At 33.9% G+C, this 24,454-nt stretch overlaps 4 protein-coding genes across 5 annotated transcripts; 1 reads left to right on the forward strand and 3 right to left on the reverse strand.

The window, feature by feature from the left end:
• Positions 1 to 204: 204 nt before the first annotated feature.
• Positions 205 to 6,463, reverse strand: LOC146535283 (chymotrypsin-C-like). Of its 2 annotated transcripts, XM_085191252.1 has the most exons (8): positions 6,338 to 6,463; positions 5,372 to 5,650; positions 4,851 to 5,027; positions 3,739 to 3,961; positions 2,952 to 3,065; positions 1,887 to 2,050; positions 1,143 to 1,299; positions 205 to 535 (listed from the first exon to the last, which is right to left on the reverse strand). In XM_085191252.1, exons 2-8 carry the CDS (start codon positions 5,624 to 5,626, stop codon positions 315 to 317), a joined length of 1,311 nt encoding a protein of 436 aa, XP_085047378.1. In that variant the 5' UTR covers positions 5,627 to 5,650; positions 6,338 to 6,463; the 3' UTR covers positions 205 to 314. The 2 variants fall into 2 exon arrangements, with proteins under 2 accessions (XP_085047378.1, XP_085047377.1); XM_085191251.1 differs by lacking the exon at positions 6,338 to 6,463 and having other exon boundaries at positions 5,372 to 5,739.
• A 1,387-nt stretch (positions 6,464 to 7,850) lies between these two features.
• Positions 7,851 to 13,209, reverse strand: LOC146535284 (chymotrypsin-like protease CTRL-1). Its single transcript, XM_085191250.1, has 7 exons — positions 12,657 to 13,209; positions 10,733 to 10,924; positions 9,868 to 10,102; positions 9,663 to 9,772; positions 9,112 to 9,279; positions 8,449 to 8,605; positions 7,851 to 8,096 (listed from the first exon to the last, which is right to left on the reverse strand). Exons 1-7 carry the CDS (start codon positions 12,888 to 12,890, stop codon positions 7,867 to 7,869), a joined length of 1,326 nt encoding a protein of 441 aa, XP_085047376.1. The 5' UTR covers positions 12,891 to 13,209; the 3' UTR covers positions 7,851 to 7,866.
• Positions 13,210 to 13,814: 605 nt separating this feature from the next.
• On the forward strand, positions 13,815 to 17,299 carry LOC146535285 (chymotrypsin-like elastase family member 2A). The gene is made up of 7 exons (XM_085191249.1): positions 13,815 to 14,145; positions 14,648 to 14,848; positions 15,155 to 15,377; positions 15,795 to 15,904; positions 16,225 to 16,392; positions 16,491 to 16,647; positions 16,994 to 17,299. Exons 1-7 carry the CDS (start codon positions 13,888 to 13,890, stop codon positions 17,236 to 17,238), a joined length of 1,362 nt encoding a protein of 453 aa, XP_085047375.1. The 5' UTR covers positions 13,815 to 13,887; the 3' UTR covers positions 17,239 to 17,299.
• LOC146535286 (chymotrypsin-like elastase family member 2A) lies at positions 17,260 to 23,425 on the reverse strand. Its single transcript, XM_085191248.1, has 7 exons — positions 21,578 to 23,425; positions 20,769 to 20,966; positions 20,055 to 20,280; positions 19,667 to 19,776; positions 19,353 to 19,520; positions 18,987 to 19,143; positions 17,260 to 18,502 (listed from the first exon to the last, which is right to left on the reverse strand). Exons 1-7 carry the CDS (start codon positions 21,833 to 21,835, stop codon positions 18,255 to 18,257), a joined length of 1,365 nt encoding a protein of 454 aa, XP_085047374.1. The 5' UTR covers positions 21,836 to 23,425; the 3' UTR covers positions 17,260 to 18,254.
• Positions 23,426 to 24,454: the final 1,029 nt, after the last annotated feature.

The raw sequence follows: 24,454 nt of genomic DNA on the forward strand, positions 1-24,454 counted from the left end.
TGTTTAGGCACTCCGATCCCGTTAAGAGCAAGACACTTCAGTTGCCCATTTTCCGCTGAATTCTTGAGGCATTGTGTATTGAGAGGTAGAACTCACGCGCCGCGCTTTGCCTCATTGCCAGAGCGAAGAAATCAAATTAAAAATAAAACATTTCCCCGTGTGGAAGTCGTCTTATTATTACATTAACATAAATAAAACAGAAAAAATCTTTTAATTATTTAATTAGTATTATATTATACATAGCGACCATTAAATGCTGTCTCGATCAGACTACTATAGAATAGATTCTTCCTTTTTAACAAAAAGAAAAGAAGCTAACTTATATGGTTTTCTATCCAGTGTGAATATTTAGCTACATCCGTGAAAACCACATATTGTTCCGGATCGCATATAGGTACATCATCTCGAGCAATAGTAACAGAAACTATTCCTTTGACGTACCACGCTCCTGGCGCTTTTGGATCACTGTCCCTCGCCACATCTGGTATGAAGACTTGGAAGGCACCACCGCTATCGCCGTTGCATGCTGAAGTACCTAAAAATGACATTTTTAACCTAATTCAAAATCAGATTATTAATATAGATTCACATGTAGTTTGTTTGTATGTGATATTGTTGGAATTGCAGTTTTTTGAGTATGATGCGTATGCTAAATTTTATAAGTGGACATGCTGTTTGCATATTTACCCATAAATTTCTCGGAAGAAAATTATATCGAGATTTAAATGAGGTATATTCCAATTTATGGAACAGTAAAATTTTTATCAAAACTGCTTAAGTAGATTTTTTGGGAAATAGGGATTTGTTTCTGGAATTTTTAAGAAATATGTACCTACATAAAGAACCTAAGCATAAGACACTATTCACACATTAATTTTAGCATTGCATCATAAATGGAAAAGGTGTGGCTGCCAACGATAAAATGGATAACAATTGCTCCACGTAGCACTGAAGCAACTCAAAAATATAATATATCTACTAACATAAACATATTATATATATCGTTCACTTGGAACAATACAAAGCATGAAATATTATAAAAGACGCAATAAAAGTTTAAAATAGTCACAAACAATTACGTCGTTGTAGTATCAAGAGGGCAATATACATATAGTTATAATAATGCAACTTATAAGTATTACCGTTTTTGTACCCGGCGCAAAACTTAAGGTCGTTTAAGAGCCTGGAGTAGAATAACGGGTTAGTCTTGATACATGCGCTTTCTGATACGATTGGCATTTTTGCTTGTTTTAGTTGAGGTGACAGCGTGTCCGAAATGTCAAATCCCCAACCTACAGTCTAAAACAAAAAAGAAAACAATACAGTCTTATTTACTTTTAGGATTATTTACTTATCTTTTTTTCAACCTCACGCTGTATTTAGCATATGGCAGGATAAGCAGAGGGAATCAAGTGTGAGTTTTGAGATTGCATGTTGAACTCAACTCGCTTGTATTCTTACCAGAGCGAGAAAATTAACAAATAAAACGATACATCAAATACTCTATATACTTAGGATAAGTTAGAGGACTATGAGGACTAGGATGGATAGGAGATGGACCCCAGAAACTTAACACTAGATTTTTTTCTGTGTAGGGTACGCGGTAAGATGTGATAAAGAAATATGTACTTATTACTGAAAAATCTTGGCCATTTCTTTGGCAGTTGTCGATTTTTTCTTGAACAGCAGAGGACGGAAGGACACAGGTAAGTCGTCAAGCTTTGTCAAGTGCGGGTAAATAAACATAAATTGAATAGATATAATTATTTTCTCGAGTTGGAATAATCGAATCCACAATGATCGCGCTTTAAATGAGATTAATCTCTTCATCTAATTCAATTATCAGTAATTTTTATAATTATGATTAACCTTGGCACGTTACTTACAACTCCGAAAATTTCATTTGTAGGTAATTTATCTAATGCTTTGGAATACCAGAGGCACGCGGGTTGGACGTAATCTGTAAATGTAACTTCAGTTTTTAACTTCAGTAACGCTATATCGTTGTTCAGACGCCGGTGTTCGTACTGATCGTGAATTATAATTTGATGTACCTTTAAAAGAGAATAAGTGCATTAATAAGAAAAGTCTTTGAAATAATATACGCTGTAGTTTGGGGGAATTTGACCCACTCAGGGTTCATAATATTTAAAATACGTATGGTGTTGAGGCCTGTTGAGGCGCAGGGGCACAAAATATTCTTTATTGCACAAAATATACATAAGAAAACAATAAAATACATTTAGTTCGCAAAGGTGGACTTATCTCTATAAGAGATCTCTTCCAGCCAACCAGTGGAAGTGGATGAGTTACAAGTAGCGGGTGAGATCATAGTACAATTAAGTTATTACTTTAAACATTTAGTTAATTTAGCACAAACAAAACAAAATACACATATTATATTACAATATATAAATACATAACTGAAACAAATATATATGTCGATATACATATACATACTATATAAAATATATAGTTGTTTCATACATACACATATATATACATATAGTTATATAATAAATAAAAAAGAAGTACATAGATATATGAGATGAAAATGTGGAAGTAATTACAATATGAAGTTTACGAGTTTAAGGATGCGAGCAGATATTTTTTAAGTTGGGATTTAAAGGACATTATAGATGGACTTCTCTGGATAGATTTAGGAAGTTGGTTCCATAGGGATGCGGCATAAACAGAAAAGGAAAAGAAGAAACAAACGTGTGACTGCAAACGCGACAGGCTGTGGGTTCCATGCCTACTCGAGGAAATTAAATATTTAATGTCTTCATATCTTCGTTTTGGTTTCGAGGTTAAGCTCAGCATTCAGTTCTGCCAGATCTCCAGAATTCGTGGGGAATTAGTATCTTAATACTAGGCTCCCTCTGCCTACTCTGCTTTGGGTGGAAGAAAACGTGACGCTAAAATATATTTCTAAATAGTTTACGTTAAAGGTACCTCTTTCTCTTGTGTTCCTTCATCACCTCCTACTAGATTGAATTTTCCAAGGACCACGGTCAGGATTTCAGGTAACACCTGCTCGCCCCTTATTGAGGCACAATGTGCAGCTGTAATGAAAATTAGTATATTATATTCTTTTCTAGTGTAGATAGTAAATACTATATAATTTGTTTTTTTATACTTATATTTTGTAAGCATTTTATTAACAAGTTTGAGATTTATTTGAACTTATAGCATTTTAAATCTTGTATTTTTTATGAAGTTTTCATATTAAATAATATTTTTTTTTTTATTTTTTTTCTACTTCTAAAGAAATTTATATTGAACTTGATTCCAGTACAAATCTATTTTATAATCATTTTGTAGTACTTTCGTTATGAAATGTTTTTCCTTTAAGTATTTTTACACTACATTTAGCGGAATCATTGGAGAAAACAAAATTGTGTGGTGCCAGAATCCTGCGATGCACTTATTTGTTTTCGTGGAAGTAACATAATTTGAAGTTATTATATAGGCGCAATAAAATTGTTGGTAATAAAAACAAAGTGTGACTATAAACACGACTGGCTGTTGATTCGACTCCTACTCGAGGAAATGAATATTTGATATTTTCATTTCTTCCCTCTGGTGTTAAGGCAAACCGATAAAGCCAAAAATGAAGGATGGATGGATGGATGCCTTAAAACTAGGTTCCTTCAGCCTACCAGCTGCAGACCGCACCTTACTAATACCGGACTATTTTTTTTACAAAAAACTACTATTTTAATTATTTAATCTTACCGGTTAATACAAAAAAGTTTGTAATTAGTGTTCCTCCGCAAATATATTTAATTTGGGACTTCTGCAGTCTGTATAAAGCAACATGCCAGGGCCAGTCCCCGGCCTTAGTGGCCAAGCCGTTGACTATCAGTTCTGTATGAGTTACTTTTCGTCTGCCACAGTTGCCAGGCTCTTTTCTAGGGGTCTCAGCGCGGCTTACGTAGCCCTCAACGTATATATAATCCTGTAACATAAGCAAGTTTAAAAAAAATTGGGGGAAACCTCGGTTGACCTCGAAAACACAGTATCAAAGATATTGGAGGAAGGTCACGTAAAAAGCATGAGGACCCCCGGAGGGCACATGTGATGAGGTTGATGACTGTGGACGAGGCGAAAGAGGTATGTAGAGACCGTAGAGTTTGGCGCTCCGTACTCTCTGACTACCCCGCTTGGGATAAAGCGTGAAGTTAAGTTAAAAAATAACTCTAACACAACACGCACTACCTTGAAAATTGTGTGTGTCTTACACTAGATTGTTATACAAAAGATAACAATGAAACTAAAAATATTTTTTTTTATAGAAAGGGACAAGGCAAAGATCTTTCAAGTATGATAATTTCCTGATTTGCAATTGAACTTAAAATGATGGATTTTTTTTTTCATTTCACGATTTTGATTTATCAGGTATGTAGGTACCTGTATTTCGTGTGACGCACACATACGTATGCAACGTTGCCGCTTTGACAGGTAAGTGTGTGCGTGTTTATGTTATACATTACAAATGGTGTTTTATTTAAACGATAATTTTATTATTTGTTTTGTTTGAAAAAATAACTTTTTCATTTTTGGGAATTATTTTTTTTCTGCATTATATTAGGCTTTTATAGAGTAGTCAAAACTGTGGTTTCATTTAAAGTGGTGCTGACAATTCCACCCTGTATATTTTGCTAACTTTTACCAGCATGGTAATAACTAAGAGTTGTGTATATGATATATTCTAAGTGTCTGAGTTTAGCCTGACCGCAGGTTGAGTGAAACGACTAAGCAGTAGTTCCTGAGGTTACTGCGATTAGCCAAACAAACTCTTCCGAATTTTTATATTAATATAGATAAGTAAATGTTTCAAATCTTACCACAATAGGATTTTGACAGTATTCCACGTTATTTATAATTATACTTTTGAAATACGGAACGACTCCAGGCGTCAGTCCCTTTACTTCAAATGAGACAAAATCATTTGGCTTAAAAAAACGTATTAGAAATCTATTTTCATTTTGTTCATATGATATTCTTGCATATGATTTGTTGTGCTGAAAACAGACGTTTTATTTATTATTATAAATAATTAATTAGGTATTATTTATATTTTATTTTTGAGGTCAACGTGGCTGTATACTCGACAGGTTGTAAGTTCGATTCTCAATAATGGAGATGGTAAAATATTGAATATTTTAATTTCTTCGCTGATGAATTCTATCACTTAACAAGCAAAGCTAGCAAATCGGGAACGGAAGTGTCTTAATGAGATCGGGGTGCCTTAACACTTTGTTCCCAGGATCCCTATGCTAAAAATAATTAATTCACATTTTAATAATATGCAACAAATAATTATTAGGTACATAATTTTCTCACATAGCAAAAATTATTTACTTACTAATTCAACGCTGGCATCAGCATCAAATCGCAACTTTATTTTAGTTGCAGCCGGAAATTGTTTTTGTATATGTACGCTGTAAGAGTTTTCTAGTTCAGGAGGTCTGTTGGACTCGTAAGACGAGGATATATCATCAGAACCATTACAAGGATGAGCGAAAGCTATGGGATTTCCAACCAACGACCACCCAGAATCATTTGCACTTTTCACTTCCAAAATCAACAATGAAATGACCAAACTCATTAAAATTTTCATTTTTATTTATTTAAATGTATGTATCTAAAATAAAATAAAGGAAAAGTTAAATATAACCCTAAAACGACGACGTGTTTATAATACCTAGTAAGCCAGTACTGAGTGAAGTGAGCAGACTAGTCTTGTAGCATTGTAAAGGCATATCGTTTTCCTCAAGTGAATGATACAACGTGTAAATTGTAACTCATTGATGCTCAGTGGAATAGAGTTTGACTATACGCGCGTTGGTTGTGGGTTTGAATAAATATCTACGTAATTTTATTATCCAGGTCGCACTTAAGACATTGTTAATTGTTACAAGTGTTTTTTTTAAAAATAGTTATAAAATTTTTAAGCCTTTAGATTTGCCCTTACACTTTAGTTTACGCACAAACTACAAATTTGAAAGTAGACATCGATTATATCAATAAAAGAACTACATATATCAGTAAAAAGGTAACTAAAATATATATAATATTTGGATGATTTCCGAGTTGAATTTATTAATAGGTATGTTATATTTAAGAATATACACACATATATATATATATATAACAACTTCTAAGAAACTAGCATATTTTTTTTGTAAATAAGGAAAACAATAATAATATCTGCCAATATAACCTTAATTTGACTTACGTCTGCCGATTGTCGATTTGTAAAATCAGGTTTTATTTCGTATTATATATATGTATTCGTATTATATTATGTAATTAAATACAAATGTTTTACCTATTGCATACACACATATATTGTATTAACTTTATATACACATTTATATTTAACAATATTGATAACTCTTACACTCTGAAGACGTGAATGCACTAACTTCAATACCTAAATGAGCAAGTTGAGACAAAAGATCAATGGTAGTTGCGGTTAAAGTTAAAAAATACTATAAAGAAAACAAGCGGTCAAGTGTGAGTCGGGGTCACCCACCCTGTGTAAAATATCCAGGCTAAAACGACTTAAGATTTTCGACTTGTATGCACTTATTTGTAACCGACTTCAAAAAGAAGGACATTATCAATTCGACTGTATTTTTATATGAAATTAATTGTAAATATTACTCAATTCTGGTGATTTTTGTGAGATATATAGGTATATAGAAGTAAGTTCTTAATGCTTGCTAAATTTAAAAACTGTAGGTCAACGGGAACTCTTAGCTTCTACCCCATCAAAATGAATAATTTTGATTACGTGGTGAATTTTATATAAAATGCGATAAAAGCGATGCATAAGCGCCCGTATCATTTCTTCGTGTTAAAAATGACAATACTTAACTTTTAAAAGTCATATTTCCGCTGAACTATAATTATGAAATTGTTAGGGAACACTTGGTGGGCGTGAATATAGACGTTATGACCAAGTCAATTGTGTATGACATATTTCTAAAAGTCGATGTTTTGAAAAAAATCCCTTTTATTACATTAGCTGCAACACAAACGTTAATGCGACAACCCTTATCTATATATATAAAATCGAAAGGTCACTCACTCATCACGAAATCTCAGAAACTACAAGTGCTAGGAATCTCAAATTTTGCATAGGAGTTACTTATAGGACGTAGGTGCTCGCTAAGAGGGGAATTTGCAATATTCGACTTCTAAGGGGTTGTTTTTGGGGTCGAAAGTTTGTATGAAACTTCGTTACTACAAATGCTAGAAGTCTCAAATTTTGCATAGACGTCACTAGGACGTAGTCATGGAGACAGAAATTAATAATAGCATAGTTAACGCGGGTGTAACCGCGAGCGGGCCGCTAGTACATTATAAAAACTAGTTATGTAGGTACTATTCAAGTAACTTTATTACACAGTGTGTGACTGTAAACGCAACAGTTATGGGTTCGATTCCCTCTCAGAGGAGAGAATTATTTTCACTTCTTTGCTATGTTAACAAAACCAAATATGGCGTTAAGTTTAATCATTCAACACGCAATGTCTCGGAAATTTTACGGTGCGTGGAGACGTTTTAACAATAAATCAATTCTGTCTATCCCGCTTTATGAGAATATAGCTAAAAAAATATTAATTTCCTCGGTCTGGTAACAAGGCAAAGCGCGGGGTTAAGTTCCGCCACTCAACTAAGCGGCGAATATTGGGGAACCTGCCTATTTTGCTATATGTGGGATACAGCATGAATCTCAAATTATAGAGTAAATAAATTGTTACGTTGTAGTTGAAGATTTGATTGTTTTACTTTATAAATGGGACTTTATAAGAATGAAATGAATGAAATAAGTGTTTCTTTTGTTTAAATTCATAAATATTTTAATATCCAAGTTCTATATTTAGCTACATCAGTGAACACAGTATACGCTCTAGGATCACATATTGAAGAATCTTCTTTGGCTAATGTGACTGACACGATGCCTTTAACGTACCAGGCTCCAGGTCTACTTTCAAGTGGATACGAATAAGACGGGGTCCTAGCATCAGGCACGAATACTACAAATCCTCCGCCACTGTCGCCATTACAAGCTGCAGTTCCTGAAATTGAATATAAATAAATACATAAAAAAAGATATTTGTAAATGTATCGCGACAGGTTGTCGCTGATTTGGGGGAAGAATTCGGTGGAAAATGGCGAACGTAAGAAGTCGTCATAACGAATCGACAAATCTTTGAACCCTCAAAATCTCACTAGGATTTTCATTTCTTAGTATGTATGTATGTATGTATTTCTTGTAATTCTAACCTAATAAACTAGCGATTCCTTTGTGGTTTCATATGCTAGACATACTCTATTTAAAACTTTTGAAAGTGAAAAGTTACGTTGAAACTACAAATAGGCAGTTTAATTTATTAACTTTAATATAGAAGATAATTTTATGTCGCTTACCATTATTATATCCAGCACAGAACTTCTTATCGTTTAATATATTGCTGTAGAACACGGCGTCGTATCTGATACAAAGCGATTCTGCCACGAGTGGTATAGTTATTTCTCGAAGTTCGTTCGTTGTAGACTCAGCATGGTCAAAGCCCCATCCTACTACCTAAATGTAATATATATTTTATGCTTTCATCTATATTATATTTTTATCATTTATTACAAAAGATTTTTTTTATTAGTTTCACGCTTACAGCAGTCTACTGTGCACCGGCAGAGGGAACCTGAGAACCACTAAGACACCCCGTTCTCGTTAAGACACTTTCGTTACCCACTCTCCGTCAAATTCTAGAGATATTGCGTGGATTGAGTGGCGGAACTCAACGCCTCGTTACCAGAGCGAGGTAATAAAAATAATGAAAAAAAAATCCTTGATTGGAAGTTGGTCGGGTGATACAACTCCGTTGAACTTTGATAAACTCTGGTTCTAAATCATCTTGTTTAACTTTTAAGTGTTCGTAAGCTATTTTTGTTGGAAAAATTATAATACAGTAGTTTTTGATATATGGGTTTATTCTATAAGTATCATGGACCATTTAACTAACCCAAACGTAAGTGCATATGGAGGCATTTTAAAGTTAACTTTTCAAATTAAGTATGTTAGTACCTTACCTTTCCTTTGACCTCATAGGAGTCTAGCTGATCGTAAATATCATCAAACCACAAGCACGCTGGTTGGACATAATTATTAAAATTAGCTTCTGAGTCCAATTGTAGTAGAGCTATATCATTATTTAACTTTCTGTGATCGAACTCATCGTGGACTATTATACGGAAGATCTAAAACATTGAAAACAATAATTTTTAAGTAAGTAAGTATTGGAATCCTGTATAAAATGTTATACGAGATTTAGACCTTTCTCATTTTAAATTCATCAAATCACTATTGGTTTATTAATTTTAATCAGGCTATGTTACTATCGCATCATGTTAGAGTTTTAACTCTGCTCCTTTATTCCTTTCGATAAAGATAAAATCTCATAATGTTGATTATTTCTGTTATTGGTATGCAGCAACACGCTCTTTCGCATCCATTTCTTAGTTTTCGTCTCTACTAAACATAATTTACAGTAGTAGTACTAAATATCGTTATATATATATATGAGAAGGTGAGAAGTTCTCTTCTTTTAGGCTCTTAGGTAAGATTATTTTATTTTTCTTACTTCTTTGTCTTGAGTTGATATTTCTGTACTAAGAAGACGAAATTTACCAAGAACAACACCAATAGATTCTGGATTTATCGGCGCTCCATTTTTGGTGACACAATGAGCAGCTGTAAGTAAATATTAATTCCATATAATTAATTAAAAATTCTATTTATTTATGAACATTCTAAGATTTTAATTCTTGACAGAACGCGTAGCTCACCTGTTAAAACTAAAAGTTTCGATAATATAGTGCCTCCACATCTGTATTTTAGTGTATTATATTGCCGACCATATAAAGCGACGTGCCAAGGCCAGTAACCAGACTTAGTGATCGAGCCACTCACTATTAACTCAGTATGTTTGTTATAAACTCTCCGTCTTCCGCAAAACTTATCTGGCGCAGCAGGCCAATAGTTTTCTATTATACTTGTACCATTTATATTATTAAACACTACCTGAAATAAAATAAAAATTAAAACACCAATTTATACCTAGTGCATAAGTTTTGTCGCGGCTTTGAGTTCCGCCACTCAACACGCAATGCCTTCAAAATTCAGGGAAAAGTGGGGAACGGAGTCACTTAACTAGGTCCCCTTTGCCTTCCCTGCAGTATGCGGTATACATAGTTTTGTTTTTATACTGTCTCCTGTTCCATCTGCATATCATTTTTCCTTGACATGTGTTCTTCACCATCCCCTTCACCGTGTTACATGTCTTGTAAAATTATTAGACATAATTTTTGTCATTAAATTATTTAACCGCATAGTACGTCACAAGCTCAAACGCCATCTTCACCTTCCAGACCACTATCCACCACCATCTTCCAAGCTGGCACAGTTTGGGTGGGGTGGGTGGATGGGTACCTTTAAAATGCGCATCTATCTCCACCTTAAAGGCTTGCAACACACCTATAGCTTTGGCGTTAGACAGGGTAGTGGTTAATACTTACCAACAGGTGGTCAACCTGTTAAATCTGTCCTCGTCTCCTATGCTCGTTTGCTTCCTCTTTTCATACAAAAACACAATATTTAAATGAATTTCTTTTTTAATGTTTCTTAAGTATAAGTACGGAGTTAAATACGTACTCGAGTTGGCTTTGCACATTTTTCTTCACCATTAATTTTAAGGCTGATCAAATATGGTGGATGCTCAGGTGGGGGTTTTCCTACTACTTTAAACCCAAAATCTTGAACATCTTCCAGAATTTCTAAATTAAAAACATTATTAATTATATCAGGCTCGCATGTAAATCTTGATACATTCTTTGATGATAAATTCTAAAAGCAAACAATATTTATGTTAAAAATATAAAACAGACAAAAAATGAATACAGCAGCGTTAGAACACTCCGTTCCCTATTTTCCGCAGAATTTTTAACGCATTGCGTATTGGGTGGCGGAACTCTACTGCTCTTTGCGTGACCAGTGAAAAGAAAAGGAAATATACATTTAACTAATTATTTTATTTCCTCGAGTGGGGATCAAACCCACAATGAGTCGCGTTTATAGTTACTCTTTGTGCCCCTGCTGACCTACAGGTTTTTTTGTTAAATATTAATTCTTATACAGGATGGAATTGTCAGCATCACTTTGAATGAAACCACAGTTTTAACTACTCTATAAAAGTCTATTATAATTCAGAAAAAAATTAATTCCCAAAAATGAAAAAGTTATTTTTCAAACAAAATAAATAATAAAATTACCGTTTTAAAATAAAACACCATTTGTTAAGTATAACATAAACACGCACACTCTTACCTGCCAAAGCGGCAATGTCGCACACGTATGTGTGCGTCACACGAAATACAGGTATGGATAAAAATCGTGAAATGAAAAAAAAATCCTACGTCCAAACTGTTGAGGTACCTTGATTAATTTTTTTAGCTCTGGGTTTGAAATATTTTACCCTATATGCAGTTTCAGTAAAAGGAGCGCTGCCTCTTCCACCCTGTATAAGTTTATGCTGCAGGCTGTAAAGTCTCTGCGTGCGAGTAGGAGGTGGCTGACGTCTTGGATTGACATCCAATCCAGGTTAGATGTTCAATTTGTATTTGTCTCCAAGGCGTGCAATAAAGTGATATGGGAGTGCATGCTGTACGCAGATGATGCTTTGCTCATTGCATCATGAGAATGCGAGTTACAGGTATTAGTCACCACTATGAAAGAAGGGTGTGAAAATAATGATCTAAGCCTGAATGCAAGCAAGGCAAGGATTCTGATATTTGAAAGAAATGAAGAAAGGACGGAATGCAAGATAAGTGTAAATGGTAAGTTATTAAAACAAGTGAATGAAGTGATCTATTCGGGAAATATGTTCGGCGCATCCTTGCTTACCGCCTGATAGTTATGCCTTTTTTTTAAAAAGTAACTCACAAGACACTCAATGTAGAAACAAAGGAACGAATATACATAGTATGTCAAAGATAAAGTGCAAAGCTACAGTTTATCGAATGAATTGACCTTAATAAGTATGCTATACGATAAGACTATTAATACGTGAGATGTTGTTATCACTGGGAATACCAAGTAAAGAGGAAAAGCTATATTAAAAAACAAATTGTAAAAGAAAAAATCTTCTAAGTCTTAAAATATCTCCCGTTTATTACAGGTAACGGTACTGAAAAAATAGAAAATCTAATGATCTACGTACGTCGATAGCCGTCTTCTTTATTATCCACAAAATTTACATATATTTTTATAATTATATTACGAAACGGAATTTAATATCATAACCATAAATTAAAGTTAGATTTAGAGTTATAGCCGTCGTCGAAGACACTTTGAATTTTTGATAACAACTCGAAGATTTAATAGTACATTTAATTATTTAAAGACATTTTATTTTAAAAGAAATTAATTCTAGGGAATCACTCCGCATCGTCTTTCATAAAAGCATTGTGTGATAAGGCTGTAAAATATATAACATCAAATTTTATGTAATTGAACCGATCAAACTATTATAAAGACTTTAAAGTAAACAAATATACAAGTAAAATGCACAAATACTCACAATGACAATGGTGCCCTCCGAATCAAACTTCAGCCGTAAGATCGTGTTAGCTTTCAGTTTTTCATAAATACTTATAGAATAATGCACAGCTACTGACGTTACATAGGTGAAGGCAATAACATTTGGATTGCCATCACATATTAAGTTTCGCGATGTGATCAAACTCTGATTAAGAGTTTTTATACTTTGGACGGAAATACAAAGTAATAGTAAAAAATGATATATTTTTAGCATATTTCTTGTTTAAAACAATAAATTTTGCGACGTCTATAGTCAATAGTTGAGTTTCCAATTCCTACTAGTTGATAGTAGGTATCGTCTTATCGATCAGAAGAGAATTCGAGTTTTTAAAAGAAAGAAATTACACAATTTAACCACAATATCAAACATTGATAATTTCTCAAACAAAATATCGAATAGATGAATAAAACTATTAATTAATAATTATTAATTAATAATTTTCAAAATAAACAATTTTTCTTAACGAATTTTAATAGTACAAAGTGATAGGAGACTTGCGAACGCTACCGGCTACGCACAGAATGAAAATACGAGGCTTCGTTTAGAGATCCGTGGTATCTCCCGCTCTGGCCAAAAAAAACTGTGGAACGAGGATATGAGGGTGACAGCGGCAGGTTATATGTGAAATAAGGAATATCTTCATTTCTTCGCGGTAACTGGTGTGTGCGAGATACAGCGTGAAGTTAAAAAAATACTTGAAATATTTAAAGGCCATTGCAGAAATTTATCTTTTAAAAGTAGGCATTTACTGTTTGGCAATGCAGATTTAAAACTATTTTATATAGAGCCCCAAAAAGTTAATAATTTTGAAATGTTTATTACTTTTTCAGAAAACGTATCAAAAAATTTAATGTCGATACTCTCTCAGCAATTTATCGTATCTGTATGTAAAATATTGATAGTTAAGACTTTATTTTATTTATTTTGAAGGGAAACATACAGTTCATTAAATATTTACATATACCAACCAAGTTTTCATTCTCTTTGTGTATATATATACTTTATATTCATTTCATAGTGGGTTTTATTTTGTTAAATTAACTATTATAATTTTGAAAATTCATAAATATTGTTTTTGTAATTTAATTTTAAACTTATTCTTCAGTGACACCCGGGACTTAAACTATTGTATATTACGATATTTATATTTAATGGAGTTGTTATCTTAGCACTATAAACAACAGACGTGCTTAAAGTTAACCTCAAAAATATGAAGAATATACAAAACTACCTATTATTATTATATCTTATAACTGAAGTGCGTACGATATATCCGCCATGGATTTCTGCGTTCAGTTCTATGCACCATGCTCCGTGGCATAATGATTACTTTTGTAAAGACAATGATGACCTCGTTCTAAATTACGCAGAGAACACCCGTGATTCTTATGATGTATGGATAAATGAGATATTGGACGCTGGGACAGAAGTAAGAGTGCAGTTTGATGCTGAAGCTTCAGTTTTCCTTGTAAGTAATCAAAAAATGCATTTAAATTTGGACCTGTGTGTTGGTGTTCGACCTAACTTGAAATGTTGAGTGCTCAATCACCACTCAGAAGATAAGGGTTCAAATTAAATATATATATTTTTGGGGCTGATAAAAAAGAATTTAAATTCAATGGAATATTATTCCTTCTTTAAAGCTATAATATTATTGCTTCTTAGAAGCTATAATATTCCATCCACATTCCATTTCGCTAAATACTATCATGGCACACTGGGATGGTGTCTGACTGTAAACGCGATGGTGATAGGCTCGATTCCCGGTTGGAGAAATGAGCGCTCTGCCGAGATTACAGCGTTAAACTCCGAGATAAAGCACAGTTCCGTGTATATTGCTTTTCTTTTTTAATTGACCATTTAATTTGTAATATCTAATTAGCCATAGATTTTTGGCTTTTTGGATTAATTTAATTTTGATATATTCTAATTATTCTTAGTTTTTAAACTAACAATTAATTTTCTTTCAGAATGATTACAATCCCCACGGGATTAATTCAAGGTTTACAAAAGAACCAGATACTATTTACAACATTTACACATTTGAATTTACCAACAAAAGCGAAAGTTTAACTCCAATTTTCACGGTCAAAGGAAACTCTCATTACCATCAAATACATATAATAAGTCTCAAGATTAATGGAGTCGAAAGATGCCATGAACCTAATATGGTAAATGTATTATTTTATTAAAATATTATAAACATAATGAAACAACTCACATATAAATTATAACAAACGCAATTTCTTTAACATATTTAAAGTGTTATTGAAGACTTAGGAAAGAAAAATACTTATTTAGAAAACGTATAAAAAAAACGTAGCGGGACTCGAACCCGCGCCTCCTGGAAACAGACCAGGTGCCCTGACCACTAAACCACAAACACAATTTCGTTTGCCTAAACTACAGGCAATGCGAAAAATAAATAAAAAAAAGCACTTAATACAGTTTTTATAATTAAAATAATATAATTTTAGGAAAGCTTTGGAAGTTTTCGACTTTACCGTTATCTTCCCCAAGCGCCGGACAAATTTTGCGGCAGACGTAAGGTTAATGTAGCACAAAATCCTCTGATCGTACGGGGGTCGACTACAGAGCCTGGATGGTGGCCCTGGCACGCCGCTATATATGAGATAAGAAGAGGCACTTTAAGTTACATATGCGGAGGGACCCTCATCTCAAAACATTTGATTTTGACTGGTCTGTGACAAATACATGACTATTTGTTTTTTATGAATACCCATTTCGATTTCGAATGCCTTTCAAAATAGATGGCAAGTATGAGTCGGACTGTAGAGGGTACGATTTCCATTTAATCCTCGTCCTCCTCTTCACGCTCTATCCCGCACACAGCAGGGTAGGCAGAGGGAATCTAGTGTGAAGACACTCCGTTCCCCACTTTCTGCTGAATTCTGGACGCATTGCGTGTTGAGTGGCAAAACTACCCTGAACTACTACTACTAAACTTAAAGAATTGTTATATTGAAAATATTTACTATTCCTTGTTCTGGCATAGAAAAGAGAGACAAGTTTCATGTTATTTAGAGAAAATTTTATAGATAGACAAGATTAAAATCCTAAGAAATTCAAATTGTTTATAGAACTGCAATTTTTCAGCTGCTCACTGCGTAACAGTTAATGGCGCACCACACAATCCTGAAGCTCTTGGAGTAATTCTTGGAAAGTATTCCCTCTTTGGAAATGATATAACTACACAATCTTTTGAGGTTACTGATATATTGTATCTTTTTAATTTCGTGTTAAGACGTTACTCCGTTCTTATTAATAACTTACTACTAACTACTAACATCCTAAGGTGTTAGTAGTTAGTAGTAAGTAAGTAAGTAACTGCTAACAGTTTCCCACCTTATTTCATCCCCCGAGTGGGAACAAAGTCGACCCCACAATCGCGTTTACAGTTGAACGCTTAATTATATAATTACAATTAAAAAAAACCCAGTAAAACATGAAAGCAATCAGTGAGTCAGTCAGTCAATCTATTTTGCAATTGTAATAGCTCACTTTCTGACGATATTATAAATTTTAGGTATTTCAAGTAATAGTCCATGAAGAATTTCATCACAGACACCTAAATAATGATATAGCCTTATTAAAATTAATGTCAGAAGCTCGTTATAACAACTACGTACAGCCAGCTTGCTTGTGGTTCGATGGGATTTACGACACGTTGGACTCCTACGAAATCACCGGATCGGTAAGTTATGAGATGAACATTTTGTTTAATGTTAGCCCAGTGACAGATCACTCTATTTGATTTTTTTTCATGTATTTTTGAATAATTACTTTTCACAGGTGGTTGGGTGGGGATTTGATAGGAAGGATAGACTGACCAGAACTTTACACGTCGCAACTATGCCTCAAGTACCGGACGTCACTTGCATTCTTTTCCAACCGATTTTTTACCACAAAATGTTGAATGGAAAAAAGTTCTGTGCTGGACACCAAAATGGTAAACCATTTTACGTAGTTTACGAAGTATAGGTAGAGGAAACCTGAAAAGAGTGCAGACAGTTCGTTCCTCGTATGAAGAGGTTGGCGACCCACGGTTATGTTATCGATTCAAAAGATCTTTTGGCACTTCGTTCTCCGTGGCTTCACCGCGAAGGATACAGTGTGAGGCTAATCAAAGTGAAATGTTCTAATTATGGATGAAAATACTACAATACCACTGTGACGAACTAATCTGATAGTCATAGTACGCATTAATTACTAAACATTAGGCCTGATAAGTCAAACGTAAGCTCGTCATACATAAAAACAAAAAATAGTTTAATAGTACTCTTCGCATATTCTAGGTACTTCCCCCTGCAATGGTGATAGTGGAGGAGGATTCTTTGTATTTGTAGAAGATTACAAGCCTGAATCATATCAATATGGAAGTATTAAAGCACCAGGAGCTTATTACGTGAAAGGCATAATCACCGCTACTCTAAAGAGTGACAGAGAAGACGCAGTTATATGCGATCCTAATGGCTATACAGTACTGACTGATGTAGCTAAATATAGGGATTGGATACTATATCATATGAGTAAATCTTGATTTAAGATTAACTTACATTAAGAATTATTTTATGGACAGTAAAAATTTTGCTTATGATAATTATTATTTTTTATTTAATATCTAGTGCTTCCCGTATAATCCTATTTTAATATAATCCAGTTTTAATAATCTAATTTAAATTGCATAGTTAGTTAGTTAGTTTTATTTTTGTTAAAAATTATTTTATTTTAAGAAAAGAGTGCTAATGACTGATGTGCCTTCCATGATAGCCACTAACCACAACATAGCCACTAACAACAGGACATGGACACCGCCCCTCGAAATACAAAATATTATATTAATTATAAGCTGTTGTTTGTTTAATTATAATAGTTAAGAATACTTATAGGCATATTACTAAAAACATAATTAAAACGTATCAAAATTATAAATATTAACTCCGAGGTAATTATATATGGCCACACTGAAGAAAAAAATAATATTTTAGGAAAACGTATAAAAATTTGAGATTTGAACCTGCGCCGTTTGGAAACTACCGTAAGATTTACTGATAAGAGCCTTTGGTTGGTTTTCTGTGTAACATATGGCTTAGTGACCACTAAGCCATATGTTTTCAAAGTGGGTGTTTTCTAAAAACACCCTTTTTATATTCTTATAGTTAAACACTGTCATATTCTTATAGTTAAATCTCATTTAGCAAAAGAGAATATCGTTTACTCAATCTATATAAAACTATTTTGTTTCTCAAAATCTGACACACAACCACAGACGAAACTACTGGACTTAAAAAAAATGAAATTTGGAATGTAGGTAGGTTAGGGAGTGTAGAGGAACACTGAAAGAGGATTTCTCGAAATTCCTGCGAGAACGGGACAGAACGAGATCTTTCGTTTTACATCTTAAAATCACGTACATTATGTCAAAGGTAAAGTTTATTAGCCTACAATATTTAAAAGACTTTGCCACTCACCAATCACTTATAATTTAAAGTTTTTTAATTTTCATAAAAGTACAAAAATTTTGTATTTTTAAAACAATCTTAAGTACTATATAAATCAAGAATTCTTCATGTGATCTAGTATCCAGTCCCTGTATTTAGTTACATCAGTGAATACTGTGTAGCCGTTAGGATCACACACTACCGCGTCTTCTCTGTCACTCTTCAGAGTAACGGAGACTATGCCTTTCACGTAATAAGCTCCTGGTGCCTTTTCTTTCTGTCTATAGTCTGATGGATCAGGCTTGTAGTCTTGTACGTACACAAGGAATCCTCCTCCGCTGTCACCGTTACAGGGGGCAGTACCTAGAATATATGAACAGTATTGTTGGACAATTTATTCTTTTTCTACTTTCGTCTTTTGTTAAGCGTTACGTAGGTTTGCGTAACGACATAGAACGAGTATCTTTAGATATAGTTGAGACGTAGCATCGGGCTTTAAAAGTTGCTTTCGGTTGTGTGTTCGATTTCCACTCAAAAAAAAAATCCTCTGGTATCCCGAGAGTGGATAAGCGCGGCGCTGAGTTCCGCCACTCAAAATGGAGAAATTGGTGCGATAAATTGTCTAAACACTGGGGTAGCTATGCCTAACTGAGTATATCAATAAGCGGCAAATAATAACAATTATTAAGAAAAAATTACATTAATAAATAAAAAGTGTTATAAAAAACATTTCTCGTATAATAAATATCAGTTTATATTTTATATAGATATAATTATAATTCTCCTTATGTAAAGAAACTTCTTAAAATTATTCATTAATACCATGAAACAGCTTTAATTGATTTACCATTTTGGTGTCCAGCACAGAATTTTTTTCCATTCAACACTTTTTGGTAAAAAATCGGTTGGAAAAGTATGCAAGTGACGTCGGGTACTTGAGGCATAGTGGCGACGTGTAACGTTCTGGTCAGTTTGTCCTTTCTATCAAATCCCCACCCAACCACCTGTTAAAATGAAATTGTGTAAATTAAGTGTCACAAATCATAAAACAAAATTTTACAACTTAAGCTCATTCAAAAGTATCAGACACAGCGTGCCATTGGCATGGCATGCTGTCTAACAAGAAAAACATTTGAAAAATAGACGAAAAAATACTAACGGAGTGATCTGTCACTGCGTTAACCTTGTACAAAATATTTATCTGGTAACTTACGGAGCCGCTGACTTCGTAGGAATCCAACGTGTCGTAAATCCCATCGAACCAAAGGCAAGCTGGCTGTACGAAGTTGTTATAACGAGCTTCTGACATTAATTTTAATAAGGCTATATCATTATTAAGGTGCCTGTGATAAAATTCTTCATGGACTATCACTTCAAATACCTAAAATTTATAATATCATTAGGAAATGAGCTATCAGAATTGAAGAATTGATGGATTGACCGACTCACTGACTGACTGCCTGATTTACTGATTGATTAAGTAATTTATAAATGTATTGTGTAAAAAATATTTAATGAATGGGTAACCTCAATAGATTGAGCAGTTACATCATTTCCAAAAAGAGTAAACTTCCCAAGAACTACTCCAAGAATTTCAGGATTGTCAGGCGCGCCGTTGACTGTTACGCAGTGAGCAGCTGGAAATTTACAGAAAAACATTGTAATATCGACTTATTGAAAATTTAAATTTAAATTTCTTATGATTTTAATCTGGTCTATTCATAATTAGCACTAATTACCATTAGCCTTGCTGTTCTTTATTATACCACACCGAGGCATTGTAAATATCGTCAAATTAAAGATTTATTATGTGGGAATTGCGCCCTCTACAGTCCGACTCAGACTTGCTTATTTGAGTTACAATGAAGTCAAAATAAAATAATTATTAAATGAAACAAATAAATTTCTCACAGACCAGTCAAAACAAAATGTTTTGAGATAAGAGTCCCTCCGCATATGTAACTGAGGGTGCCTTTTCGTGTCTTATATATAGCGGCGTGCCAGGGCCACCATCCAGGCTCTGTAGTCGACCCCCGTACGATCAGTGGATTTTGTGCTACATTAACCTTACGTCTGCCGCAAAATTTGTCCGGTGCTTGGGGAAGATAACGGTAAAGACGAGAATTTCCTTCAAAGTTTTCCTAAAATTATATTTCTTGTTATAAAATCCAGTCCATATCCTGGCATTGTTAAGAATATTACGTAAGATATATAAAAGACATAAATTGGGATAAGATTTGCTTTCATACGTACCAACATCAATCAATATAAATATGGTGTGGGCTCGTTTTGTAGGGAAATACTAACAGAGGATTTCCAACAGGAGGAGAGCATGATTTTTATCATTATAATTTTATGTAGTTGAGTTGAGGCTGTCTTGACGCCGTGGCAGAAAAGGTGTGAATGTTGTGCGACGATTATTTATATATTTTTTTCATTTCTTCGCTTTGGCCACCAATGGGTTCCGCCACTCAACACGCAATGCCTCTATAAATTCGGCGGAGAGTGGGGAACCGAGTGTCTTGTCTTACACTAGGTTCCTTCTGCCTACCCTGCTGTGTATGGGATACAGCGTAAAGCTGATTTTTTTTATTGTTATTTTTTATTTTTGTAATATAATTCAATTTACCATATCAGGCTCTTGACATCTTTCGACTCCATTAATCTTGAGGCTTATAATATGTATTTGATGGTATTGAGAGTTTCCTTTGACTGTGAAAATTGGTCTTAAATTTTCACTTTTGTTAGTAAATTCAAATGTGTAAACGTTGTTAATAGTGTCTGGTTCTTTTGTAAACCTTGAATTGACCACGGAATAGTGTTCATTCTGTAAGAGAATAAAGTATGTATTTAAAAAAATTAATAATCTTATCTCATAAAGGAAAATAGAATATATTATGAAGATTTATTAAATAAGTCAAAACTGTTATTCATTCAATTGCAGTTATCTAGCAAAGAATTGGAAATTTCTGAACGCGATGGGAATAGGAGGTAGACGCATCCGTGATTTTACTATCTTAAGCAACAACAGGGATTGGAGGTACAGTAGCACAAAAATGAAATCCCTTCCACCACGTCTATCACAACATTAGAACATATGTCAGCCATCAAGTCTGATGCTACTGGTTGCGATAACATAAGTTGACGTATGATTTTGCTTTCTTTTAATACCGTTCTACCGTATTTTGTGCCTTTTGTTCCCATTAAGATACTTTCCGCTGAATTCTTAAGACACTACACGTTGAGTGGCGAGACTCAACGTCGTACATGTACATTGTCTCGTTACCAGAGCGGGGTACTGAAACTATTAAATATTTCATTTCCTCAGAAGGAATCAAACCCACAACCGTTGTGTTTACGGTCGCACGCTTGTGTCCCCCAGCACCACAGCGGCCTCTACATTGGTCAAATTTCAATATACAGTTTTTGATTACTTACAAGGAAAACTGAAGCTTCAGCATCAAACTGCACTCTTACTTCTGTCCCAGCGTCCAATATCTCATTTATCCATACATCATAAGTATCACGGGTGTTCTCTGCGTAATTTAGAACGACTTTTCTATTGCCTTTGCAAAAATAGTCATTATACCAAGGAGCATGGTGGTTAGTACTGAACACAGCAATCCATGGCGGATATATCGTACGCACTTCAGTTATAAGATATAATAATAATATGTAATTTTGTATATTCTTCATATTTTTGAGGTTAACTTTAAACGATACTAACACTTTAAGCACGTCTGTTGTTTACAGCGCCAACATAAAGACTCCACGTAATATATATTTTTTTAATTTACAAAAGTCCCGGGCGTCACTGAAGAATAAGTTTAAAATATTGTAAACACAATAGTAACAACAAGTTATAACATTTTCAAAGTTATAATATTTGATTTATATAACGCTATAAGACCCAATATGAAATAAATATACATATAAGTACTATAAATATAGAAAATGATAACCTCTGCATACGATTGAAAAGCAACGTAGAGACATAATACGATAAATACACATAGAATATACTTTTATTAATAAGTGAATCAATTTTACCTTTTTAAGTATAAATTATTATAAAAAAATACATTTAAAAATATAAGAAATCGATAAATTATTATTATACAAGATAAATCGCGGCGTTAAGTTATGTCATGATGCTGGGCGTGTAGAACGGAGTGTTTCGATACTACTTTGCCTGTGCCTACCCTACGTAAAGTTAAACAAAACAATGGTATGTGAGAATTCGTCGTAATTTTTGTAGCAAACGCTAGTTAATGTACTATCGATATGTATTGAAAACTTAATCTATCGATAATTTATTATGTTAATGATAGGCATTGAGAATTTAGCCTTCTCACTCTCGTCATTTACTTGAGTCTAATAAAGGTCGATATTGACGTCGCAAGATATATTGTATAGAACTGAAAATATGATTAAAATATTAAATATTTTACTAATACTCTGTGTTGTGATTAAAATTTCAAAATCTATTATTCAAGTGTGGTCGTATGCAAAGGCTGTGATGGTAATCCGAAAATTTTAAGCCATGTCTATGCAAACGATCAGCATTATCGTATATTTATCGAAGAAGAGCTTAAAGCTTCTACAGAAGTAAAAGTTAAGTTTGATTCGGAGGGCACAATTGTTTTAGTAAGTAATTTGTGTATTTTGGTTTTTTTACCTTCACGCTCTATCCCGTAGTCTGTATATGTATGGGTATGTAGGAGAAGCTATCATCAAAACATATATACATATGACAACTCAATGTAGTTCTTTCTTATTTTTAGACTCCCTCACTGACTTGGAATTTCTTGCTTTATCCCGTACATGGCAGGGTAAGCAGACGGAACCTAAAAACCTAGTATTAAGACACTCCGTTCCCATTAAGACACTTCGTTCCCAATCTTTCGCCGATTCTGGAGACAACTCTGACTTGTAAAAATGCGAAGATTAAATTATAGTTGTTGATTAGTGCCAGATAGGCAGAATTAATTTATCAATCAATATCAACGCTCCTCCTCGAAACACATCAAACATTTCGGAGAGTGTGCAGCAGCGCTGCATGACTTAGTACCCTGTTCTCCTTTCCATCTACGGGACACTAGATGTAGGCAGGGATTTCACCCATATGTCGTCGATATACCACCTATTCGTACGCAGCGCTTCGCCTCCACTTTCCTAATGCAAACGGCTAAGGAGTGGAACTCCCTGCCTGCTGAGCTGTTCCCCGCCAAGTATAACCTGGCCCTCTTTAAAGAACGAGTGAATAGGCACTATCTAGGCAAGCATGCTCCACCTTCGTCCGTCATCGTCACACACCACCAGGTAAGATAGCGGGCAAATGCTTGCCTGTCAACAAAAAAAAACATAAAATATTATATTAATTATAAGCTGTTGTTTGTTTAATTAAAACAGTTAAGAATACTTATAGGCATATTACTAAAAGATAATTAAAACGTATCAAAATTATAAAATACCTCGGAGTTAATCTCCGAGGTATTTTATATGGCCACACTCACAAAAAAATAATATTTTAGGAAAACATATAACAATTTGGGATTTGAACCTGCGCCGCTTGGAAACTAACGTAAGGTTTAGTGATTAAAGAATTTGGATGGTTTTCTTTGTAACATATGGCTTAGTGACCACTAAGCCATATGTTTTCAGAGTGGGTGTTTTCTAAAAAAGCCCTTTTTATATTCTTATAGTTAAACACTGACTTATATTCAGTGACGGTTTTAGCACTACCGGCGCCCTGGGCGAAATTTCTTCGGCGCCCCCTAACTACATTTCAATAATATACAAAAAAAGGGAACAGGTACAACGAAATAACCATCTATTTAAAAAAAAATAATGACAAAAACTAATAAAATTTCACTTCTTCTAGCCTTTCTATCTGCGAACTCTTTTATTAGGCATTCAAGGTCTATGTTTTCTGCAATTTTATTTTCAAAGCTGTTAAGATCACTTTGTTTTTTTTTGTAGATATCAAAGACGACGATGACTTTGTTTTTTTTTTTAATATCAAAAACGACGATGACTGTTTTTTTTTTTTAGATCTTAGACCATTTTAAAAGTAATCAAGTCCCCTAAGCCGCACCGGGTAGCAAATACCCGACATCTTTGCGCAAAGCGCCCTAAACGGGCGTCTACGGCGCCCTTTTTATCCAGCGCCCTACCCTAACGCCGCTAGTGGTTATATTCTTATAGTTAAATCTCATTTAGCAAAAGAGAATATCGTTTACTCAATTTATATATAACTATTTTGTTTTTCAAAACCTGAGACAGAGAACCACAGACGAAACTACTGGACTTAAA

Source organism: Heliconius melpomene, chromosome 10 (assembly GCF_056956725.1).
Source record: "Heliconius melpomene rosina isolate 202511_hmr_F chromosome 10, ASM5695672v1, whole genome shotgun sequence".
NCBI lineage: Eukaryota > Metazoa > Arthropoda > Insecta > Lepidoptera > Nymphalidae > Heliconius > Heliconius melpomene.